At 44.6% G+C, this 20,801-nt stretch overlaps 1 protein-coding gene across 1 annotated transcript in view; it reads right to left on the minus strand.

Moving 5' to 3' along the window:
* EDC4 (enhancer of mRNA decapping 4) overlaps positions 1-17,105 on the minus strand; it is a gene marked incomplete at its 5' end in the record, with an annotated part of 31,180 nt that extends 14,075 nt beyond the window's left edge. Inside the window, 17 exons of the mRNA XM_010189043.1 lie at positions 600-1,063; positions 1,792-1,957; positions 2,747-2,835; positions 4,628-4,824; positions 5,474-5,565; positions 5,958-6,030; positions 7,579-7,759; positions 8,229-8,331; positions 9,297-9,392; positions 9,896-9,979; positions 10,593-10,702; positions 11,071-11,175; positions 11,710-11,857; positions 12,886-13,075; positions 14,590-14,689; positions 15,784-15,895; positions 16,949-17,105. Of these exons, the coding sequence (XP_010187345.1) occupies positions 600-1,063; positions 1,792-1,957; positions 2,747-2,835; positions 4,628-4,824; positions 5,474-5,565; positions 5,958-6,030; positions 7,579-7,759; positions 8,229-8,331; positions 9,297-9,392; positions 9,896-9,979; positions 10,593-10,702; positions 11,071-11,175; positions 11,710-11,857; positions 12,886-13,075; positions 14,590-14,689; positions 15,784-15,895; positions 16,949-17,105 (2,467 nt within the window). The remainder of the gene's footprint in view (positions 1-599; positions 1,064-1,791; positions 1,958-2,746; positions 2,836-4,627; positions 4,825-5,473; positions 5,566-5,957; positions 6,031-7,578; positions 7,760-8,228; positions 8,332-9,296; positions 9,393-9,895; positions 9,980-10,592; positions 10,703-11,070; positions 11,176-11,709; positions 11,858-12,885; positions 13,076-14,589; positions 14,690-15,783; positions 15,896-16,948) is intronic.
* Positions 17,106-20,801: the final 3,696 nt, after the last annotated feature.

A 20,801-nucleotide genomic window follows, 5' to 3' on the forward strand; every position in this document is an offset into this window, starting at 1 on the left:
GGTGTTTGCAGACTCATGGTTCACACAGCCCTGGCCTAGACAGACTCTGGAGAGGCCAGATGCGTCTTGCTCTTCCCATCTCACTAGAAGACAGGGACACTGATTCTTTGATGAATCAGCACTGCTCCCAGAGCAATGGCTTGCTCCTGGTAAGCAGGCCTATGTCGTGTTGCCCCATTCTGCATGGCTGCTCCACAGAGACACTATAATTAATTTCCTGACTTCTAAAGTACTTTATTTATAATGCTAGCCACACAGAGCCAATCCTAGAAGATAGACACTTAACTTACAAGCAAACCTGTCAATTACGTGCTAATGGATTCCTTTCAAAAAACACATGAACATGAAGGCAAAGTAAACTTTTCACCTTCTTCAGAGATATCCTTTATGCTGATTATGAAACAGCACGAATTGTCAGACGTGGTCTAAGAAGTTCAGGACAGAGCATACGCAGACCAGGTTGAATCATCAGATCTTTTAAGAAAAAGGAGGGATGGAGAACTGCTCCGGTTTAATCACAACAGAAGGGCTTTTCACCAAGCTAGCAATTTGGCAAGTGCAAAGAAATTGCCCTAAGCGAGACAAACCCAAGTGATTACCTGTCTGCCATGCTGTTCCTGGTTTCTCTGGTTATGTCAGGAGCTGCTGGCCATGGCTGACTCACAACACTGTCAGAAGATGCATTTTCCTGAGTTAAAGCAGTCTCCAGTAACGACGGAGCATTCAGTCTGTCTACCTCCACTGGAGGCATGTCCAAAGAGTGGTGGCTGTGCTCTGAGTTGTGCCGGTTCCTCGGAGACAGCAAATGCAAGGCAGAGGCAGCAGAAGCCATACTGTCTGCATGATGACTGGGCTCCAGCACCTCCGCAGGGAGCCCAGATGGAGCTGCTGCAAAGCTGCGTTGCAAGGTCTCAGAAGCAATCTCTGGGATATCTTGGGACATGGCTGTGGAAGCAGAGGAAATGACATCTGGCGAGCGCTCACGGGTGGGAGAAGCTTGGGGCACCACCAAGGGCTCCACCTCCTGCAGTTCCAATGCTAGAGAAGGGTTTCCTGGTGTGACCTGAATTTAAAAAAAAAAAAAAAAAAAAAAAAATCAAACAAGAGCCTTCAGGGTAATGTGGAGACACCCTAAAAACCCCTGGTACGCTACACCAACCACCTCTGGAAACAGCCAGCTGTATCCTTTCCCCAGTGATCCCTGTGCTCCCACTTTGTTCAGCAGAGGAAGAAAGGCCCCAGGACCTGTAATGGCCCCTCAGCTGGGCTGAGGACAGAATTAAGCCAATGCAAGTTTTGAACACACTTTCACACCAGTTCTACCTCCCTGCTCTGGTCCAGGATCCCTTCTCTTTGAGGGAAAAAAAGTTAGTTTAAACACTGAACATCTCCAGGACTGAAAGCTTATTTAAATTTCAAACTTCGGTCATAATCTGTCTTACATCACACCTGGAAAGAAAAATTTAGAACTAGGTAATGATTGTTTCAGACCCGTAAGACCAGCAAGGAGGAAGAAACCTTTCCAGGTAGCATTACCTCCTAACACAATGGCTAACCATTTCCAACCACAGCAACAGTGACAGCACAAGCTAGAGCTGACTCTACTTTTCAGAGACATGCTGTTTTATACCAGGTCAAGTTCCATTAACATGGGTAAACATGGCTGCAGATCTGTGTCAGCAGTTGTGTTTTCCAAACAGAATACACTAGCTCTGTTAATATCCAGACAAGTTTAATTGCAGCTTATGTAGGCCCATAGAGAGAGGGCCCTTGGCCCACAAGGAGAAGCACTTGGAGCCTTACTGGAACAGGTGCCTTTGGTGTTAGCTTGTCAGAGAGCCCTGGGATAAGAACTGGATGGCTTCTAGGACTAGTCTGAAGACTGCTGCTACTGCTACTCAGCGTGAGGCTGGTGTCCAGCTGCATCTTGGGGCTCACAGTCAAGTCCTCTGATGGCCTGCAGAAAACAGAGACAAACAAATCAAGCAGGGCAACCTAATGATACAGATCTGCATCAAACACTTGAGGTGAGGAGATGGGATCCACAGCTCAATGGAGGAGCCCAACCCAAATTTCACTAGTGTTCTCCAAGCCTTTGCTCTTTCCAGTGACAGCGACTCCCTGTCAATGAGTGTTTGCATCTCCTAGTCCCCATACAGCCCAAAGAGATAACAGGTGGAAACAAAGAAAAATAAGAAAAGAGGTGCATTGCAATCTCTTAGAATTTGAGGTGTCAATGAGAGAACTGTTATGTCTTCAGTTCACACTGTACAGAGTTTACGGAAACACAGGACACTACAGCACAGGTCTTTGTGGTTTTCCCAGCCTCAAGAAGTGAAATATTCCCCTGTTATGCAGCCCAACCCACCTCCACACTAGTAAAAGTTTTCTAACTGTCCCAATTATCTTCCTCTCCTCAGTGGCTGCAGTGTTCTCTTACCTGTAAACAACAACAGCCCTTTGGGAGAAGCATGTAAAGCAACAAAACTGAGATGGAATAAGAGAATCCCTGTGAGGCACAATTGAAACACTATTGTTGGCCCCTTGGATGACAACAGGCATGCTCCAAGCTGCATCAGAGATGTAAACAGTTGTCCATACAGGGACACTAGGACTCAGGCCAGTTTCTAACTCTGGTTACAATCTCCTCTCTTACAAGACACACTACAGCTCTGCTCCACCCTGAAGGACCGTATCAGTTCAGCTGCAAGTTATTTAATACTTTATCTGTTTATTATCTATTTACCTGGGCATAGAAGTATCCGTGACAGAAGTGCTACTCATGGCTGTGACTGCAGTCAGGGAACTAACGCTGCTGCCTGGAGATACAGCGATCTATGAGAAAATACACAGCAGTGAGGATGTGACAGAAGAGTTCAGCAGTAGAGTTTAACCCGAGAACACTGCCTCCAGAACAACTCCTGAAGAGTCTTTGCCAAAGAGGGAACAGAAAACAAATAGGTCAAGCTGTAATGCTAGGGTGCTCAGGTACTGGTCAAAGGCAACCCCCAGTACATCCTCATAATGTAAACCATGACTGCTTTTATTGAGCAATTGCTCTGCCAAAACAAAGTGGCATTCTGCAGGGCTCTGCACTGGATCCCTGTTTTGTTATTTGAGCTAGACTGCTCTTGTCAAGGTGTGCTGCCACTAGTGAGGCCAGAGTCTGTATTGGTTTAGGTCCTGCACTGCTAGTATGTAGAAGTAGAACGCTCCAATGCAGAAGAGATATTGCTCATCCAGCTGGCTGGCTGGCAATGCAGGGTACAGTGGGATATGCTGGCCCCCACTGTGGCTTCTGGCTACCAAGAAACACCTACAGAGAACACCAACATAAGCACACAAATATTCAGCCAGGAAAGCTGGTTTGGCCAAGCTTCTTATGCTTGAAGGGCTTATGGCAGGAAGCAGAGACTGAGCTAAACTCAAGGCTGTGTCCACACTAGAGCGCTCCTGGGTGCTGCTGCCAGCAAGGAGTCTGCCATGAAATAGGTTGCAGTGAAAAGACAGGTTTAAACTGAACAGCTACAATGTTTAAACTGAAAAGTAAGCCACTCCTTGTGGCAAATGGTAAATACAACCATCACCCCATCAACAACTTCTCTCTGCCCCCTTTTTTGCATTGGGAAGGCTACCCACCCTCAGGCACAAAATTAGCTGCCACACTCAGCAACTTTGCTAGCAACATCAAAACCTCTAGGAAGAGTTTAATTTATTCTTGACTTCCTGAGTTGTCGCTGGGATGGTTCTCTCTCGTCAGTCAACTCGGCACAGACTCCATTTCTGCACATCTCCATGCACTGCCAATCCTCATCCAGGCCCCTTCAGTACACATTCAAGCTGTGGTGACAACCACATTTTCTCTAGAAATATGTGGCAGGACCCAACAGTGCATGGTGCAGCACTGCAGGCAGTGCACATGTGACAGAGCACTAAGAGGAATTCTGTGTTTTCTGACTGCTTCATTAGAGCTCCACTGAGGAGCAAACGCTTGCTTATGGCTCTTCACCAAGACACTTCACTATCCTTTGCAGATGTCACTGAATCCTGAGGAATGTGTCACATGCTTCTTGATACTGAAAGCCTTGGAGCAAGCACAAAAGTCTTGTCCTCTGTACAAGTTAAGGCCTGCTGTGTTAGATTAAAAAAAATCCAAACCACCCACTGAGCTACTGGATCGCCAAGTCATGCAGAAGATGTTACAGTCCCACCTTCCTACCTGACCATTTCAGACATGCATTGCCACAGGATCCCATCAGAGAGCATATGCAGATATGGCGTATTTTCAGTTATATCACAACCCCAAATAATATGCGTAAACCAGTCTCCCAGCTTAGATACAGTTATTTAGCAAACCTGTATTTCTACACAACACAGCTCATCAGCAGTTTTGTAGCTAAACACAGCACTCGCAGCACTCGCTCACTCATAGCACAACCTTATGCCAGGCTTAGCATTTTACATGTGCCATCATGTCTTTACTGTTTGATTAGAGGCAGAGTTTGCTGTGTGCTCTCATTCAGCTACTTTAGCCTATCGGTCACTACTACCTAGAAAAAATACCCAAAAGTATCAAAATCCAAACCTATCCCTTGTAACACCAATAACAGCGCTTTCCTCTGGTTACCTGTTGAAGAGATGCACTTGGTGTCATGAATGCATCTGGAGTCATCAGCTTAGGTTTGGCATCATTTGAGAGAGACAGAAAGTCTGCTGGTACAGGCAGATCAGCAATGCGCCGCAGGTCTGGTTGAGAGCCATGCACCGATCCTTTTTCAGATCCCAGCCCTTCTGTGCTTAGATCAGCCATGTGGTCTGGAAAGGCTTCCAAGGGAGAAATACAAACTAATTTAAAGGAAATTCCCCCAAAAGCTGAAGCTTTAATTCCACAAAGTTTGAACTAACAGCACTGTCTGCCATACTGGATTCCTCAAGAACAAGCAAAGACCCTGCAACATCTTAATGAAAGCTAAGGCAAGGCAAATCCTGTGCTACCCTTACTTCTTGTAGGCTAAACAGTGGATGTTATCAGGCTTTGATAACAAGAACTATCCAAGCGTCCTTTCTTCTTCCCTAAGTGCAAGGCCAGTTTAAGAGTCACATCCCAGAGTGGTGAATGAACTGAAAGAGCACACTACACACAGTGCAGTCCCCTCTACTCTCAAAGCTCTGGTGTCACTGTAATCCCTTCTGCCTGACAAGAGACAAACATCAAGTTTCTGGCACAAGTGCTAAATACCTATCAAGGTGAATTCAAGCATGCACAAAGCATTAGTGCTCCTAGCCTAACACATCTCCATGCTCCATACTCACACTGGGCTCTAATCAAGTGGTCTGCTTCACAGCTAGTCCATTTTCAGAACCCTTTACACAATAATGCCACTCCATTACAAAGCTGCCCTTCTGCTGTCCCCTCACCAACAACCTTTAAAGGCTCAGCAACACTGAAGATTGATTGAATACAAATGCTCACCAAATTCTTCATGGGATCCATGGGAAGGCATGGAAGCGCTCATGTCAGGGCTATGAAGAGGCTGAAATCTAATCTGCACATCCTGTAGTGCCCTGGAAAAAAAAACACCACAAAGCCAGGCATCTCTGATTAGTTTATGAATCACCAAGAGACATCTAATGCTTGGAAGATTCCTCTTCACAGAACTGCTTTCCTTGGAGCACGATTAGCCTTTTCTGCCTGTGACAGAAGGAGCGAAGCTGATCCTCATTCAGCTGTGTCACCCATTCTGGTACCCATTCAAGAGATGTTCCCCAGCACTTACACATAAGCACAACTCTTCAGCCACCACATACTTATGGTGACAAAAATACAAGCTTGCCACAGGACCATGCAGGGCTGTTTCTCTGGGTCCAGCTTTTGTTATGAGCAAAAGGAATTGGCAAGTTGAATTTCTACAGGTCAGTGCAGGATTAGGGCGACCATAGCTGCTAGGCATACTCACTTGGTGTGCACACAGAAGAGTTTTATCAGTACGCCTGCTGCTGATTCAACAGCCCCGGCTCCCTGAGCACCTTCTGGAAGCAAGACAAAAGTAAAACATGAAGTTGGATGGAAACTGCAAACAAAGTAATAGAAAAATATCATAGGAGATGAACCAGCAGCAGAGAACCAGCACGATACAGCTTTTATCTCCTCTACACTTCTGAGGTAGATTCACACTGTTAAGGGAAAATGTATCCTACACTCCCTTTACTTTTCAGTGTGAGAGCAATCAAATTTGCTCTGATCCAGTCAAATAAGCTTCAAGGAACAGAAAAAAATAAGATAGGTAGGTAAAGAGCAGGAAGCTATGGTCTGGAACTGCCAGCAATTTGTTCTGGCTGTTGAAGTGACTGGTTAGATACATTTTAAGAGACACACACTAGCTTATATCATACAGAAATTCAGACTAGGGCTCAACCATCCTTCCTGGCTGTAAACAACCAGTAACATCTCATCAGCCAGCACTGACAACAGTCACTCAACACCTGTATCAGTCTCACTGCTAACAATGCTAGGGAGGCTGAGTAGAAAAGATAAACCTAACTCCCCCTAAAAAATATTAGGCATTCCTATGCAAATTGTCCTAATTATCTGAGCACCAAGCAGGAACCTGAAGTTTCAGTGTCAGTCTGTTCCTGACATGCTACAAGTATCTCTCATTTTTACTTCTGCATTTCAGAGCAATGCCACTAACACAAATTAACTATAATTATGTACAAGAGGTTTATAGCTTGGCAATATCCCTTCCAGACACAATGGAGAAGAATCTCACCTCTTCCTTCAACTCAGATTGCATACTGCCCTCACATCTATCACAGCACAGTCAGTATGATTCAGATGCAACAAATTGGTTTCTCAGACCTCTAATGTTTAATTACACAGTTTGCTCAGACAAGCAGACACAGAAATACACCCTGCCAGTTCTTCCAGGAACTCTTGTGCTCCTGTGAGCCTGCATTAAACAGTGCTAGAGGGAGACTCAGTCCTAAGCTTCCAGAGGATGCTGTCCCTGCATTCTGCTGGCAGCAGGGAGGCTATGTAATCGCAAAAGCATCATGGCTCAGATACTGAGTAGCTAATCTTGCACCTTAACCAAAGCATCACTTGCACTGTCTCCAGCCCACACAGCCCTGGAATATTGTTTAGTTTTGTTTTTTAATAACAAACATCTCAGTGGAGTTTCTGCATGGTAAGGGGCAATGGCTGCAACCTGGGTTGGGGGGGTCAGGTTTGGTATTAGGAATACATTTTCATAAGGAAGGGGCGCAGCCTTGAGACAGGATACCAGAGCAGAGCCACAGGTGATATGTTTGGGGACCTTAAACACGCAGCTAGATGAAGCCATAGGTGACCTGATTTATCATGGGCAATAGTCCTGCTTCGAGCAGCAGGTTGGACCAGAGACTTTCAGAGGTCCCTCGTAAACAGCTGTACAGTGCTTCCATGAAGTACTCTTAGCTGCACAGGATGTATTTCACACAGACTGTGAGAAGAAGAGAGCCGGCCTTTCATGAGAAAGCCGTAATTAGCCAGGAAAGAAATCCTGATCTCACAGCAGCCAAGTTCTCTTTGTCACCTACCTACACTCAAGTTGTCATTTTCCTCTTCCGCTGGGAGCACTTCAGTGTGCCTTAACCGGCAGCGGCTCACTGCCTGGATGCCAAAGCTTAGGACCGGATGGGTAAGGAGGAACTCGGAGATGGAGCTGAAGTAAGCTTTTCCCTCCTCCTGGTTCTGCATCAGCTCCATCACATACAAGACCTGGAAGAATCAAGACAGAGCAAGTCACTGGGCTTTCAGAGCAGACCATGCATATCTGTGTGTGGACTACAAAGCCTAGCACTTGAATTAGATTTGAAACAATGTGAATAACATGAGGAATAAAGCCTGGGCCATTTAAATTTGAAACAGAACACCCAAGGGAACCACAGTAAGCACACTCCTATCTGAATCAACGTTGATCAGGAACTCAATCCTACTGTGCCAGACACAGGTGCCTCCAAATGAGAGCTTTACTTTAGGGTAGGGAATAATACTTAGGGCTTCTCAGAATTAATTAGCTGAATTGTTATCATTTGTCATCTTGTGGTGAAATAGCTGAGGCAAATCTCAGTATTTTTAGTGATTAATGCATAAATCTTAGACCTAGCGGCAGAACCAGCCACTCAGGTGGCCATTTCTCCTTCTGTCCCCATTACGTACACAGCCAGCAATAAAAGGAACCACCTACTTTTCTCTGCACATCACTCAGAATCAGGTATTCAGCGGAGAGGTCCAAGCAAACTTTCAGGCTGGGAAGAATACTCATGGAACTGAAGATGTCAGGAGAAAAGCTAGATCCACAAACAAGAGGGGAGGGTAGGGCAGAAAGCAAGACAGATTAGCACAACCAGAGTGACTGCTATGAAACTGCATTAGTTAAGAAACCCAGCCATCTTAATGAGTTCACAGCTATATTACAGATCAACCACCCACTAGAGCAAAAACACCATTGCAGAAATCAGTGCTGAATTCAACTTACAGACCAGCAGTGAGATCACAGAATAGGATTTAGATACAGATTCTGAACACATAAATAAAAGATGACAGTTTGTCATTACTTAACACGTTCCACATTCATAGGAGGACAAGAGCCAATGCTACAGATTTGAAAACAAAAATTCAAACTAAACCCTTCTAGAGGTTTTGGACTTTCTGTAGCATAGCTGGAAAAAGCAGCACACAGCTGTATGCCAATTCAGAAGTGGCTTTACACATACATGTGATCACAGAGGCCACGATCCACCAGCAGAAAAGTAAAACCAAGGAACATAAGTTGAGTGAAGAGAGGGACTAAAGTGGAATTTGAACTTCTGGAGCTGAAGCTCTGTCAACATACAACCTCTCGTACTTATATCAGAAAAAGCAGTAAGAAGAAGAGAACCTAGATTGGTTATTGAAGATAAAGTAATTTTACATAAGAAAGCTCTCAAGGAGTGCAATTTTGGAATGCCTCTCTGCATGCTACAGGTATGTCTATGCTGTACAGACCAAAGCAAAGACAACAGGTCTTGGTAACACCAAGGACAATGTATAAAAGTATCAACTTCCCTTGCCTTGCCAAAGCTTGGCCTGACAGTCTGTCACAGGCCTGACAGCTTTCAACAGATAGGTCAGACTGGCAAAGAAGGTGGCTCTAACTGGGGCTCGAGTAGACTCCATTGGAGATCAAGGATCACCTTTGCAGCTTAAGTATACCTGGAAACTGAGAGCTCAAAGTAAATCTGACCCTTCCGGGAGTTGGCATATCAACACCTACCGGACAGTTTGCAGACAGGTCCAAGACACAGTGCACCACATCTTCAGTTCTCTGTTCTGATCTGCTCCTGTGATGAGAAATCTCCAGAAGGGAACCCTGCAGGCACAACAGAATTAAGTTCTCTTAAAGAAGATCTAGTCCTCCCCATAGAAACATTTCACAGAAAAGATCCTCACAAGCTGCCCACAGCTGATTTTGCCCAATTGTGTCTTAAAGTTCCAAGAAAATTTAACTTCTGAGGCAGATTATAAATCACTATAGCTCTCAAGAACCTGAGGGCCACAACTGACATTAGAAAGAATAACGATTTTAAAAAGCTATTCAGTTAAAACTGACCATACCACAAACCTGAAAGCACTATCGATTTAGAATTTTCAATACTTTCATGGAATTGACACTAGAATTCGTCACTTTAGGCTGTGCTTTAGAGCCTTATATATTTCTTCAGCACTAGGAAACTGACTAAAAAGAGGACAAGACTCGAATCTGCCACAAAGCCAAATTTTTACAAGTACAATGCAGTTACAAGGAACCCTTGAAAAGCAGAGTTAAAGACATTACTAAACTTTCACACTTCAAGTACAGGATTGGGGACTTACTCTGGGTCTTGTTTTTTATGGTTGTCACAGAAGAGCAGGCAGGAAAGAGGTCTACCATCATGGGGTTTCCACTCATGAAGACACCTAGGAAAGAATCAGAGAAAAGATCCAAGCGTGCAGGGAGTGGTAAACGAGGAAGATAAAAGGTAAATGCTAAACACATTATCCCTTGTCCAAAGACAGCATTAAGTCAGCAGCCACCAAGTGTTATCAGCTTGTACCTGTTTACAGGCTTATATAAAATAAGGAGATCACAGCCCACACAGCCATGGATTGTGACCAAAAAATAAACATATATACATATACATACAGATATATATATCTCTATCTCACATGTTGCTATTTGGTTAGTTGTCTTAACAAAGGTACAATACATAACAAGTTCACAGTGAGAGGAGCAGCTCAGAGCAGCTTTCTGCATTTACAGGTACAGTGCAAGAGTCTGGCTACAGCCTATGCAAGGCACAGAACTCCTGCTTCCAGACACAGCTCTCTGCTTTTTTCATAAGTTCACCAAACCTTGTGCAATACTCGGTGACACAGCTCTTCAGCAACAAATCACTTCATAAACATTCACCCTGTATCTTTATAATGTCCTGAGAATGACCATTGCAGGTGATTCTGTAACAAGGAAATTCTCACAGAGAAAATGCTGCTCCCTATTCCGAGATCTTTCATTTCTTAATTCTCCAGTTACCTTGGCTCGTCCTGTCCCTCAATATAGATCTGCCAGAATTTGACAAAACCATCATGGCTTGCTGTGGCCAACACAGTTCCATCTGGAGAAAGTGCTCCCTCGCTCAGGCACTAAACAGAGGGGGAAAAAGAGAGACAGAAAAGTCATTTTATAGCTTTTCATTTTATAGGAAGAGTACTCTCTTCAAACACGAATTTGACTAGCAGTCTGACAGTACAGGAGGTCAGAGTGATTTCTAACAGACATGTCACCAGACAACTTACCCTTTCACAGAAGAACTGACAGGACTTTTCTTTGTTTGTAATAATAATTAACAATCTGCTCTTCCAGACAGCCAGGAAGGGTAAGAAACTCTTTTTTTTACAGCAAACTGTCCTAAGAACTACAGCTTTTGAGACATGATAACCCAAAGAGAACCTAAGTTATCTGTAGCAATCATCCATGCAATGGCGGTAAAGAAAATAAAACAGGTTTATACCGTGCTGTGGCCTTTCACTACGATGAAGCCTTCTTTGATGCTAGGCACTTCCACTGGCCAGGAGCTGTTGTTCGTTCGGATAATGTCCAAATCCCACACCTCTGCCTGGAAAACAAACATGTGGGCACAAAGATTTATTCTACCACTACTGGTCTGATCCAGTGAAGAATTTCTTTTATCTTGTATCCTGGCATATCAGCCCAACAGCAAGTACATGACATAAACCTTCCCATTTCCATCCAATTTGGCCAACAGATGCTTTTCTGGCACCCAGCCACATGTAAGTACAGGGAACTGCTCTTGGCAGTTGTAGTTGCTGCTCACCAAGCCCTCTTCCCTAAGAGCTAGCTCAGCCTGAGCAGATAAGTGATGCCTCTGGCACTCCATATTGTTTCTACTGGTCCTGCTATTTGATGGTGAGCAGAAGTTCCCACTTTCTTTCCTCCAGAGTTCCAGAGAAAGATTAGCAAGACCTCTCCTTGGACAAGAGGAATCCCCACATCTCATATTACAGCAGGATCCCAAGCACAGCCCAGACAGGAGCCTTTACAACTCCAACCATATCGGCTCTGTCCTTCACTAGATTCTCTCCCTCTAACGATAATAAGGGACAATGTTTCAAATGCAAGGTTTCCTTACCCTGTCCTCATGCAACAACGCCAATGTCTGACTTCCCTCTTCACCGCTCTCCTCATTATCATCTGGGATGAAAGGGCACCAGATGATTCTTCGAGAGGTGTTCAATGGGGTATTGTCAGGTCGCTTGATGTTGACCAAGATCTCCTCTCTGATCACCACGGTTAAGAAACACAACATTCTGACTGTGCTACTGACACTCAGCAATAACTCATTCAGGCTTGGTCCTCTGGTAAATCCTACTTAAGACTTTTGGGATCATTGAGATTCAAAAATATATCCAGTAAAAGGATTCTGCAAGGCGGCAAGCTAGTGTTTCTTCACTGGCAGAAGAGGTTAAACTTACAAAAGTTATTAGAGTCTCCTAATTTTCCTCTTGCAGGCTGCAGACAAGGACAGGATAAGGACAACAGGAGCACACAGCCACATCTGAACATGCAAACCGTGCAACTGCTGATGGACAGATGAAATTATTTCAGCTAGCACTGCAACACCACCACCACAGAAAGACATAAAAGCTACCACATTGCTCCAGGCTGAGGACTCTGCTCCAGTCTTACAAATCAGGTAAAACAACCACCACCATGTTTGCCCCAGCTGCTTTTGAAACAATGGTACACAGTTACAACTAAGAAGCCACAACCTAAGACAACGCATCCTGCAGACTGACGTGCTTCCCAAAAACACTGAGCAGTCACTCTCAGCAATTAAAAGAAAAAGATTTAGGGCAATGAATCAAACACTGAAAATAAATTTCAGGGCCACCAAAAGAACAAGGGTGACAGGTTTGGAAGGAAGATATTACACACTCTTCCCTAGAAACATAGCTAAGGAAAAGAGCTAGAACCAGACAAATGTGAGTAAAAGCTTTGTCATGTGGTCAAGGTAACACTGTCCAGGTAACAGCCTGGCACTTCCCGCTGACTACTTTTGCTTGGACCAGAAGGAGCCATGAGGTGTCACTCCTAGAATTTCAAGATACATGCAGTTTCAAGTAATGATTGTGCTGAATACAGGGACATGTTGACTGATTTGATGCTCTGGAAAGGGCAGAACTATTGATCCTCCCCCTGCAAGCTGCTATTATGAAAAGGCTATGAAATAGGTTGCAGTTTTGAGGCTGCATTCACATCTAACCATTACACAAACACTGTTAGGAGGTGTATTTTGAAAAGATACTGGATTTTCTCTTTATCCATGGCCAGGCGCCAGACAAAAAGGTTGCCAGCCTCATCCAGGCACGCCAGCTGGTTGGAGTTGAGATGAGCAAAAGCCAGGTCTGCCACACCGCCCGTGAATCCTTTCAGCAAGGTCCGCTCAGCAGTGCTGACGCTCAACACTCGCACCATAGCAGAGCCATTACTGGCAGCTGCAGAAAAGACAGAGGGAGAAGTCACCATTTATCTGTGTGGTCTTCCCACAGGTTTGCTTTTGCTTCCAGCCATCAGCATTTCCAGCACTGAAAACTCACATCAATTGGTACCATATTAACAAGCCCCTCCAAGACCCAGGGGCACATGCACAAATATTCACTGCACTTTTCAGCTGTGCTGCAGAAGACTGGGATGGCAGCATCAAGAAGTACTTTGTCTGCCTTGTAAGAGGCAGCTTAATTCACCTTCTACAATTTCTTAAGCACCTCAAATTCTAGAGTTGCTCTACTTAAAAAGTCAACAGAAGTTGACTTCTAATGATTCCCAGGATTATTCTAATGAAAAATGCCTTCATTAAATGTAAGTCCTAAATCTTTATCCCATGCTCATGGCAAAGCTACCAAACTTCCAGTGACAGTGAATTAATTTTAATTGCAATTTCATCTTCAGTAACTGGAGCAAAGAAGTCATTGAGAGGCAGGTAACTCAAATAGATCTTCTGTAAGGGGAATTTAAAAAGCATAAAGTGTCACCTGGCAAAGAGCACTGCTTTTTGCCTTGTCTGACTGAAAAGAGCACGCTTTACAGCATGTACATACCAAGCAAAGTTTCCAACTTCCCAATTTCAGACAAGCATCATTATAATGCAGGCAGTGTTGTGGAGATCATACCGTTTGCACTTCTTGACGCCCAAGCCAGCCCTAGCAGATCACTCAGCTTTTCATAATGTTACTGCACTTAAGCTTTAATACTTTAAAAAAGGGAGGGACACCCTAGAGCTGCTGTAAAATAACCTCAGCTAGGAAAAAAACACTGAAGCAGGGTAGTAGAATTCATCCAAGGCGAGAAACTGACAGGTGCTAGAACTAAGAAAGGGAAGACCTGACAGAGCCCCAGACACTGTGTGGTTATATGAGAGCAGAGATACTGCAGATGACCAAGTTCATTTGTTTCACATATGCTGTCAAACAATCTTTCCCTGCGTTCTTCTTTTCTCTCCCTTCCTACTGCAAAATACACTGCATCTGCATTGCTCTGTGACTCCTCTAAATTTAGCCTTAAACTCGGCTCTAAATCTGTGTAAGCAAATCCATCAAACATTTATCTGCTCAAATTACCACGAGGCTGTTTCTGTGCTTAGCTACAGAGAAGCTTGTTTACTGCAGAAATGTTTAATTAGAGGAGTAATCTGAACATCAGCTTACTGTCCAGTGAAACCAATGTAATCCTTCAACTCTTCTTCCATCCCCACTGAGTCCTTCTCTTTGTTTTATTTCTAACTTTAGAAAAGCTTTCCTTCTCAGTGGAAACTCTCCCACACCACCAACCCTTCCCTCCTCTGTAGCTCCAGCTTCACTTATATTCCCACTACAACAGCACCCTCATCTTGGTATTCCAAGAAGCGTTTCAATTATTGCCAGTCACTTTCTTCTGATCTAAACTTTGCCTCTCTTAGAGAGACAGACAGCAAAAGAATACAAATGACATATAAGACAAGACGGTATCTCACCTCTAATGGCATAAGCCAGGTAAGAGTTTGAAACAGCTATCAGATTGCCATAATAGTATTTCTGCTCCCAGTCATATCTAGCAACGGGCTGTATTTTCACCTGCTCAAGAGAAAGACGACAAAATATCAGAAGTTTCTGGAATTACCTTTTTCCTGGAACAAACTTGCCAAATACATTATTTCCTTCAAGGAAGATCTGTAATGCTTAATAGGAAACTGTTAGAAGAAGTGGTTGGTAGGAAGAATTGCATATTTAATACCAGCTCAGCAGAGCCCTGAACATTCAAAGTTCTGGAGGCGGGTGAGTATTTCCTTCCATTGCAAGAAGGAATGCAACTCCCTGAATGTGTCATGCTGCAGAACAACACTCAACCCTGCAAGAGCAGCAAAGCAGCCTTCACTTCTTTATTAGCACTGAGCCTGGATTCCCAGTTCTTGGAAACTTTTTTGAAATATAGAAACACATTTACCGCATGGGCACTTGCTTTTTAGTTTCAATACTGCTTTCCAAGAAACCAGGAGTCCTGGTCTTATTTGGCAAGCATAGCCTCTGGAAACATGGATTAAAAAATACTGCAGAAGTTATGGCTGTGATCCTCTCTTTCATTTTTATCTTCAGTATCACCCATGAAAGGCAGCCAGAACATGGTACAGTATTTATTTACGTTCTCTGAGATCCCTTAATTCATTGTATATCAAGAAACAAAATGATATAATATGGGAAAGTCCTGGGAGGATCAAGACCAGAGTTCTCTCTCCTAATTACAAGCATTTATTCTGAGCATGTCCTAGTCCTCTGCTACAGCCCTACTCAGCACATTGGTTATTCTGCAGCTGGTTGGAGCCCTCAAGAGTAACCCTCCCTCCATAGCGAGGACCTTCCAGTGAAGAAACAATCAGAAAAAAACTTGTCTGGGAGGGACAGGCACCTTCCCAAGAACCTACAGCTTAGATCGCAGACTTATTCCTGAAAATTAGAGGATAATGTGGCCAGACTCTGGAATAACAGTAACAATCAGCTACAAGATACTGCTCCAATTTTTTTTCACCTTTGTTAAGCTCTTTGAAAAACTTTTACCTAATTACAAGCTCCTACAATACAGGATAGAAGATAGCAACTTCTGTTTAAAATATTCACGTATCAGCTGATGCGACTGAAAAAGAGACAGAACCATCCTTTCTCTTGCTCCTTACCTTGTTACTCCCTCTGGCCTTACTGGTGATGCTGGAATCACTGCTGGCCACTATCTCCACATCTTTAGCAGATATCACTACACAAGTGGAGCTGTCATCACCAGAAAGGCAGCTTTTAAGAAAAACAAAGGAAAAAAAAAACTCAGACAGGACTCACAGAAATAAAACAGGGGTCAGGTATTTGCTATTCATAATTTTAACAGCAATGCAGAAGCAGTATCTGTGCATTCTAAATGGTTTGAGCTGAACAACTGAGAACAGAAGCTACTTTCAGTTAAGGATCTCTCCCTTCCCTATGTGTCACAGGTTTGAGAGCACCAAACATCTGGTTAGTTCAGCTTAAAAACCTCCAGTCTATTTGAAGGGAGCACAGACCTACCTTTGGTTAAAGTAGCCTTGACTACCACCCAACATTGGAAGGTGCAAAGAGACCAAAGACAACCAACTGAATCTCCCCAACAGCAGCACATGCTGCTCATGGTTCTCACAGCATCCTCTCTCAAAACTATGACCAGAGAACCCAAACAAAAGCTATTTACATGAGCTGAAAGAGTCAGCACACATAAGCCAAGCATTACGCTAATTAGACCGGTGTAGATTTGTAGTTGGACAAAACCAAAGTAACCTATATGTCCTCTTGCACGTAAGCAGTAAAAGCACACGTACTGTCCAAACCACACTGATGTATTTGCAGAACTCAGCAAAGAGTTAGAAAACCAGCTCAGGAGCATTTGTCCTGGTTTTAAGTTAAGTGGAGAGAAATACTTTGACAAGTGCAAGGTCTACTGCACTGCTAACTGGTATAAGTCACCTCTCGGGTAACTTGGGTCCCTGAAAGAGTCCAGCTGGAGGTCTACATGAGAACACCGAGGTTCACCCAGCACCCTGCTAATTTACCTCCACCCTCACTTGCAATGTCTGCTCTGCGACCAGTCCTGGTCCCCTTCTCTCTAAACAGCTCAGTCCCTTGGCTGCAAGGAGGGCTGGCTCCATGCAACAGCCTCACAAAAGCTACAAAAGCTCTGACCAACAGCATGGACTCACGACAGCCACCTGAACCCAACGTAAAACTCACTGTCAGATTCCCTGTATGCCTGTCCAGGCTCACCAGAACTATTTTTATGTGGTTTCTATTCACCCTCAGCCTTTCTTTGACAAAACTTACATGACTTGCTTCTCCTGCAGGGCTCCCAGAGAAATGCTGCGATGCACTGGCTTAGACAAAGAAGGTCCATCTCCAGTCACGATGGGATCAGGCACCAGCAGTCCATTCAGGTCTCCGTTGTACGAATTTGATGGTCTCTGGTTCTCGTTCACTGAACCTAGGGAAAAGCATGACCAACTGTACACAACATTCATTTAAAAGAAGTTGTACTGTGCGAAATACACTAACTCCAGATGGTTTTTTGCCAGGTTCTACTGGTCTATCAAGCAGAATGTGCTGAAGTGGTTGGGAAAAGTATTCTTTTCCGAAAAGGACGTGTAAGAGACTTCCCATGTAAAAAACTTATCTCCACACAAATGAGTGAAGCCGTAGCTCTTTTCTTATACAAGCAATATCAGCAGACCAGAAAAACACCAAAGAACCAGTACAAGGAACTTACCAGATTCACAGTGCAAATAGTACTGGATCAGAAAGACTAAACTGGTAATTCAGATTTCCGGAATCAAGTGCCAGGGCTCTTGAAGGATCATTTCTAACCCTCGTGCCTGCAGAGAGATCTCTGAAGTCCAGCAACACAGTGGTTAAGCTGCAACCTTTGGGGCTGGCTGGAAATATTTGCTACTTTCCACAACTGGCTTCTGACTGAGCCCTGACCTCAAAGTCCAGGTGTTTAAATAACTGAGCTACCAAACTGTGCAGCTGTGCCTATGGGACTCTCGTATTTTTCCCTTGGTCAAGCAGTCACATAGAAGCTTACAGCACTCAAGTTCTGCGTAAAGCAACTATTTATTCAGAGCTTCAGCTCTGCTTTGAGGAGTGCAGGTGCCCTGACTTCATCTATTTGGCCTAGCACAAGTTACCTGGTGGCCTCCAAGCCTTCTGAAGGCTTTTAGAAGGGGACAGATGTAACTGGACGAAGGAGACTCTTCTCACTATTTCACTAGCAAGGTAAATAGTTGATGATCCCCATCGGGGAGCAAGCCCAGTCCGTCTGCGCTTACACATCAACACACCAAAGTTGAAGCCTCCTGTCTCAGCAAAATCCTCGCCTGAAATTTTCACTGGTTTTCAAAACTGAAATTTCGTATACTGTTGCCAGGTAACAACTGCTGCGGAGCTCTTGCAAAATGGCTGCTCCCAGGGCCAGAAGCTCCACTGATACTGTCACACATAAACCAACCATAATGGTGGGCAAGAGGCACGGCCTTTGAAAGTAAAGCAAGCTTCCAGTTACCAAACGGACTTTAACATAACAGGATGAGTGCTGCTGCCTATAGAAATAACTCCAACTGTTATTCATTTGCCAGAAGAATATTTAAAACTTGCCTGTTTATGAACAAAGCCATCAAATCAGCAACACCAAAAGCACCAGGGTATTCCAATGCGGAGATTATTTGGGTGCTCACCTCAGTCTACCAGCACTGCATGAAGAAAGCAGCAGCGGCACTCACACAGCACAACGAAACTTCAGGCTAGGGAACAGGATCGTGTAACCACCTACCACATTGCAGCTGCACTTCCTATTGCAAGATCGAGATGTGCCCCTTACTCCTACAGCGTATGGTAGGTGCTTGTCCTGCTGCAGCAACTTCTATTGACTGCAATTTATCCTTTGTGACCAAAAGCAGGAAAACATTCACTACATAAAAAGCATCCAGGCTGCCAGAGAAAGATGATACGTTCTTTGCTCTATTTGCAGCAACAGGAATGCTTCACGTAAGTATCTCTGCTCTTTTATGGGCAGCAGGACAGTGATGTTTGCTCCACGGGAAAGGGAAGGAGGAAACACTCCCCAGAGGCTGACAGGCACAACAACAGCACAGCAAAGGTCAGGAATGTGCTTAGCCCACCACTCTGTCTTAGAGGGAGCCAGACAAGCACAGGCTCTGCCTGCACACTGTCCTGAAGGCACAAAAGAAGGGAAGAGGCCCAGTGTTTAGCAGCTACATGAACAAAACCAAAATGTTGACTGAGACTGGTAGATTTAGGCCTTCAAAGGGAAAGAATACCTTTTTAAAGGGCAGGAAAGCAGGAGCAACCAGAGCCGAGATACTGAACTCCTCCTGCTCCCACCCTGCAACCTGCATCAGGAACACTATGTCCTGAACAGAACACTTCCCTAAAAGGTGCCACATGAGCAGGGCGAGCCCACCTGACACTTTGTTATCAGCAGATTTCAGCATGGATTGAAGGATCCTGCCCACAACCCCAGCAGGTACTGGCCTCCACAGCACGCTGGCATTGCAGCCTGCCTATGTGCCCCAGCTGGGACATCCGTGGTTTGATCGTGCAGCTTCTCTTTACTGAGGGCACGGCATCAAAAAAGGGCAAGGGCTACTGATGCCATGGATAACGTTTGCCAAAACTGGGAAAAAACTGTGTCAGGAGAGACCTTGGTAGTGAACTCCATTTTCACAATCACCAAACTCAGCAGAACTAGGAAAGTTCTGTAAACTCTGTAGAGTGGGGAGTGTTTCTTGTCACCTGCCTGGACAGCATCCAGGATAACGTGATGCTGCCCACAGCTACATACACCGAGTACTACAAAACTTTCTTTGTGGCAGTAACCTTGGAAAGCAGCTACACTGGTCTCTGCTGGGTATTAAAATCTCTAAGTGAAACCCAGGGTATAACAGAAACTAGGACTAGAGAGGATCTTGACGGCAGCAACTTTACGTCATCCAAGACTCGCCCAACACATGCACTTCACGAGGCTGCTTCTATTCTCTTTCAAAAGCCTTAAAGGATCCCCCAGTTCCCTTTTCGTCTGACATCCCAACAGGATTTTCAGAGGCTTTCAGTTAAACAAGTACTCTTGCTCTTCACTTTATTATAGCCAATTCTTTCAAGTTTATTTGCTGCTACCCAAGCAGAGATTTCTGCTGAGAACAACCACAGGTTCCTTACTGCTTGATTTATTGATTTGCTCCTTTTCCTTTCAACTGCCTTCTTGAGCACTGGAGTTGCCAGGTAAGGTATAAAGAGAATGAATAGGAAAAAAAGAAAAATGAAAATAAATAAGCCACACTTGATAAATAACTCCTCTGCTTCAAACAGCAAGAGAAGCTGCTTCTGAGGAAAGTCACCTTGAGAGAACAGAAACAACCCCCATCATTTCCCAACTGTGGCACAACCTTTCAGTACAGGAACTGCTTGCAAAATAAGCGCTCCCCATCCCTGCATTGAGTTCTTCTTTCAGCCTTTCAGGTGCAGAGCGCTGCACTATGAAAGAAAAAAATCTGTTCTCTTATAATAATTATAATCCAGGAGTACCCAAGTGCTCCAGAAACAGGAGAAACTATTTCAAGTAAGGAGAGGATTCTCTATAGGTAGTAACTAAGCTGGCTTCCTGTAGGTCTGCTCCATCACCCCGTGTGCCTCTACACACCTCCTACAACTCTGCATCCAACCTCTGATCCTTCTGGCCAAGCAAAAGGCAGTCCCTGTGGCAGTCGCTTTGGAGGTACCACATTCGTGATGACTCTCAGGACACTTGAAAGCTGCCTTTTCCTCAACAAGACCATAACATAGGTATAAATTCTGTCTTTTACACAGAAGCTAAGGGTTTTTTGCAAAATATTCATGGTCTCAGTCTCCTTAACACAGGAGAGAGTCTTGAGCTGAAAAGATCAGCGCTGTTCAGTTCTCAGGAGCAGATCTCTGATAAAAAGAGCCTAGAGAATCCCAGCAGCTGCGAGCCCTGTGTCTGAAGTGCTCAGAAACAAGAATCCTCCCCCACAAGCGAGGGTCCTCAGGCCGGGTCACAGGCTCCTGTCCCTGCCTGGCGGGCACACACCTCCCCGCTGGCTCCCAGGCTCTCTGGGGAGAGGCAGGGCCGAGCGGGAACCCCCTC

This window comes from Mesitornis unicolor, unplaced genomic scaffold, assembly GCF_000695765.1.
Source record: "Mesitornis unicolor isolate BGI_N332 unplaced genomic scaffold, ASM69576v1 scaffold6160, whole genome shotgun sequence".
In the NCBI taxonomy this organism is placed as follows: Eukaryota; Metazoa; Chordata; class Aves; order Mesitornithiformes; family Mesitornithidae; genus Mesitornis; species Mesitornis unicolor.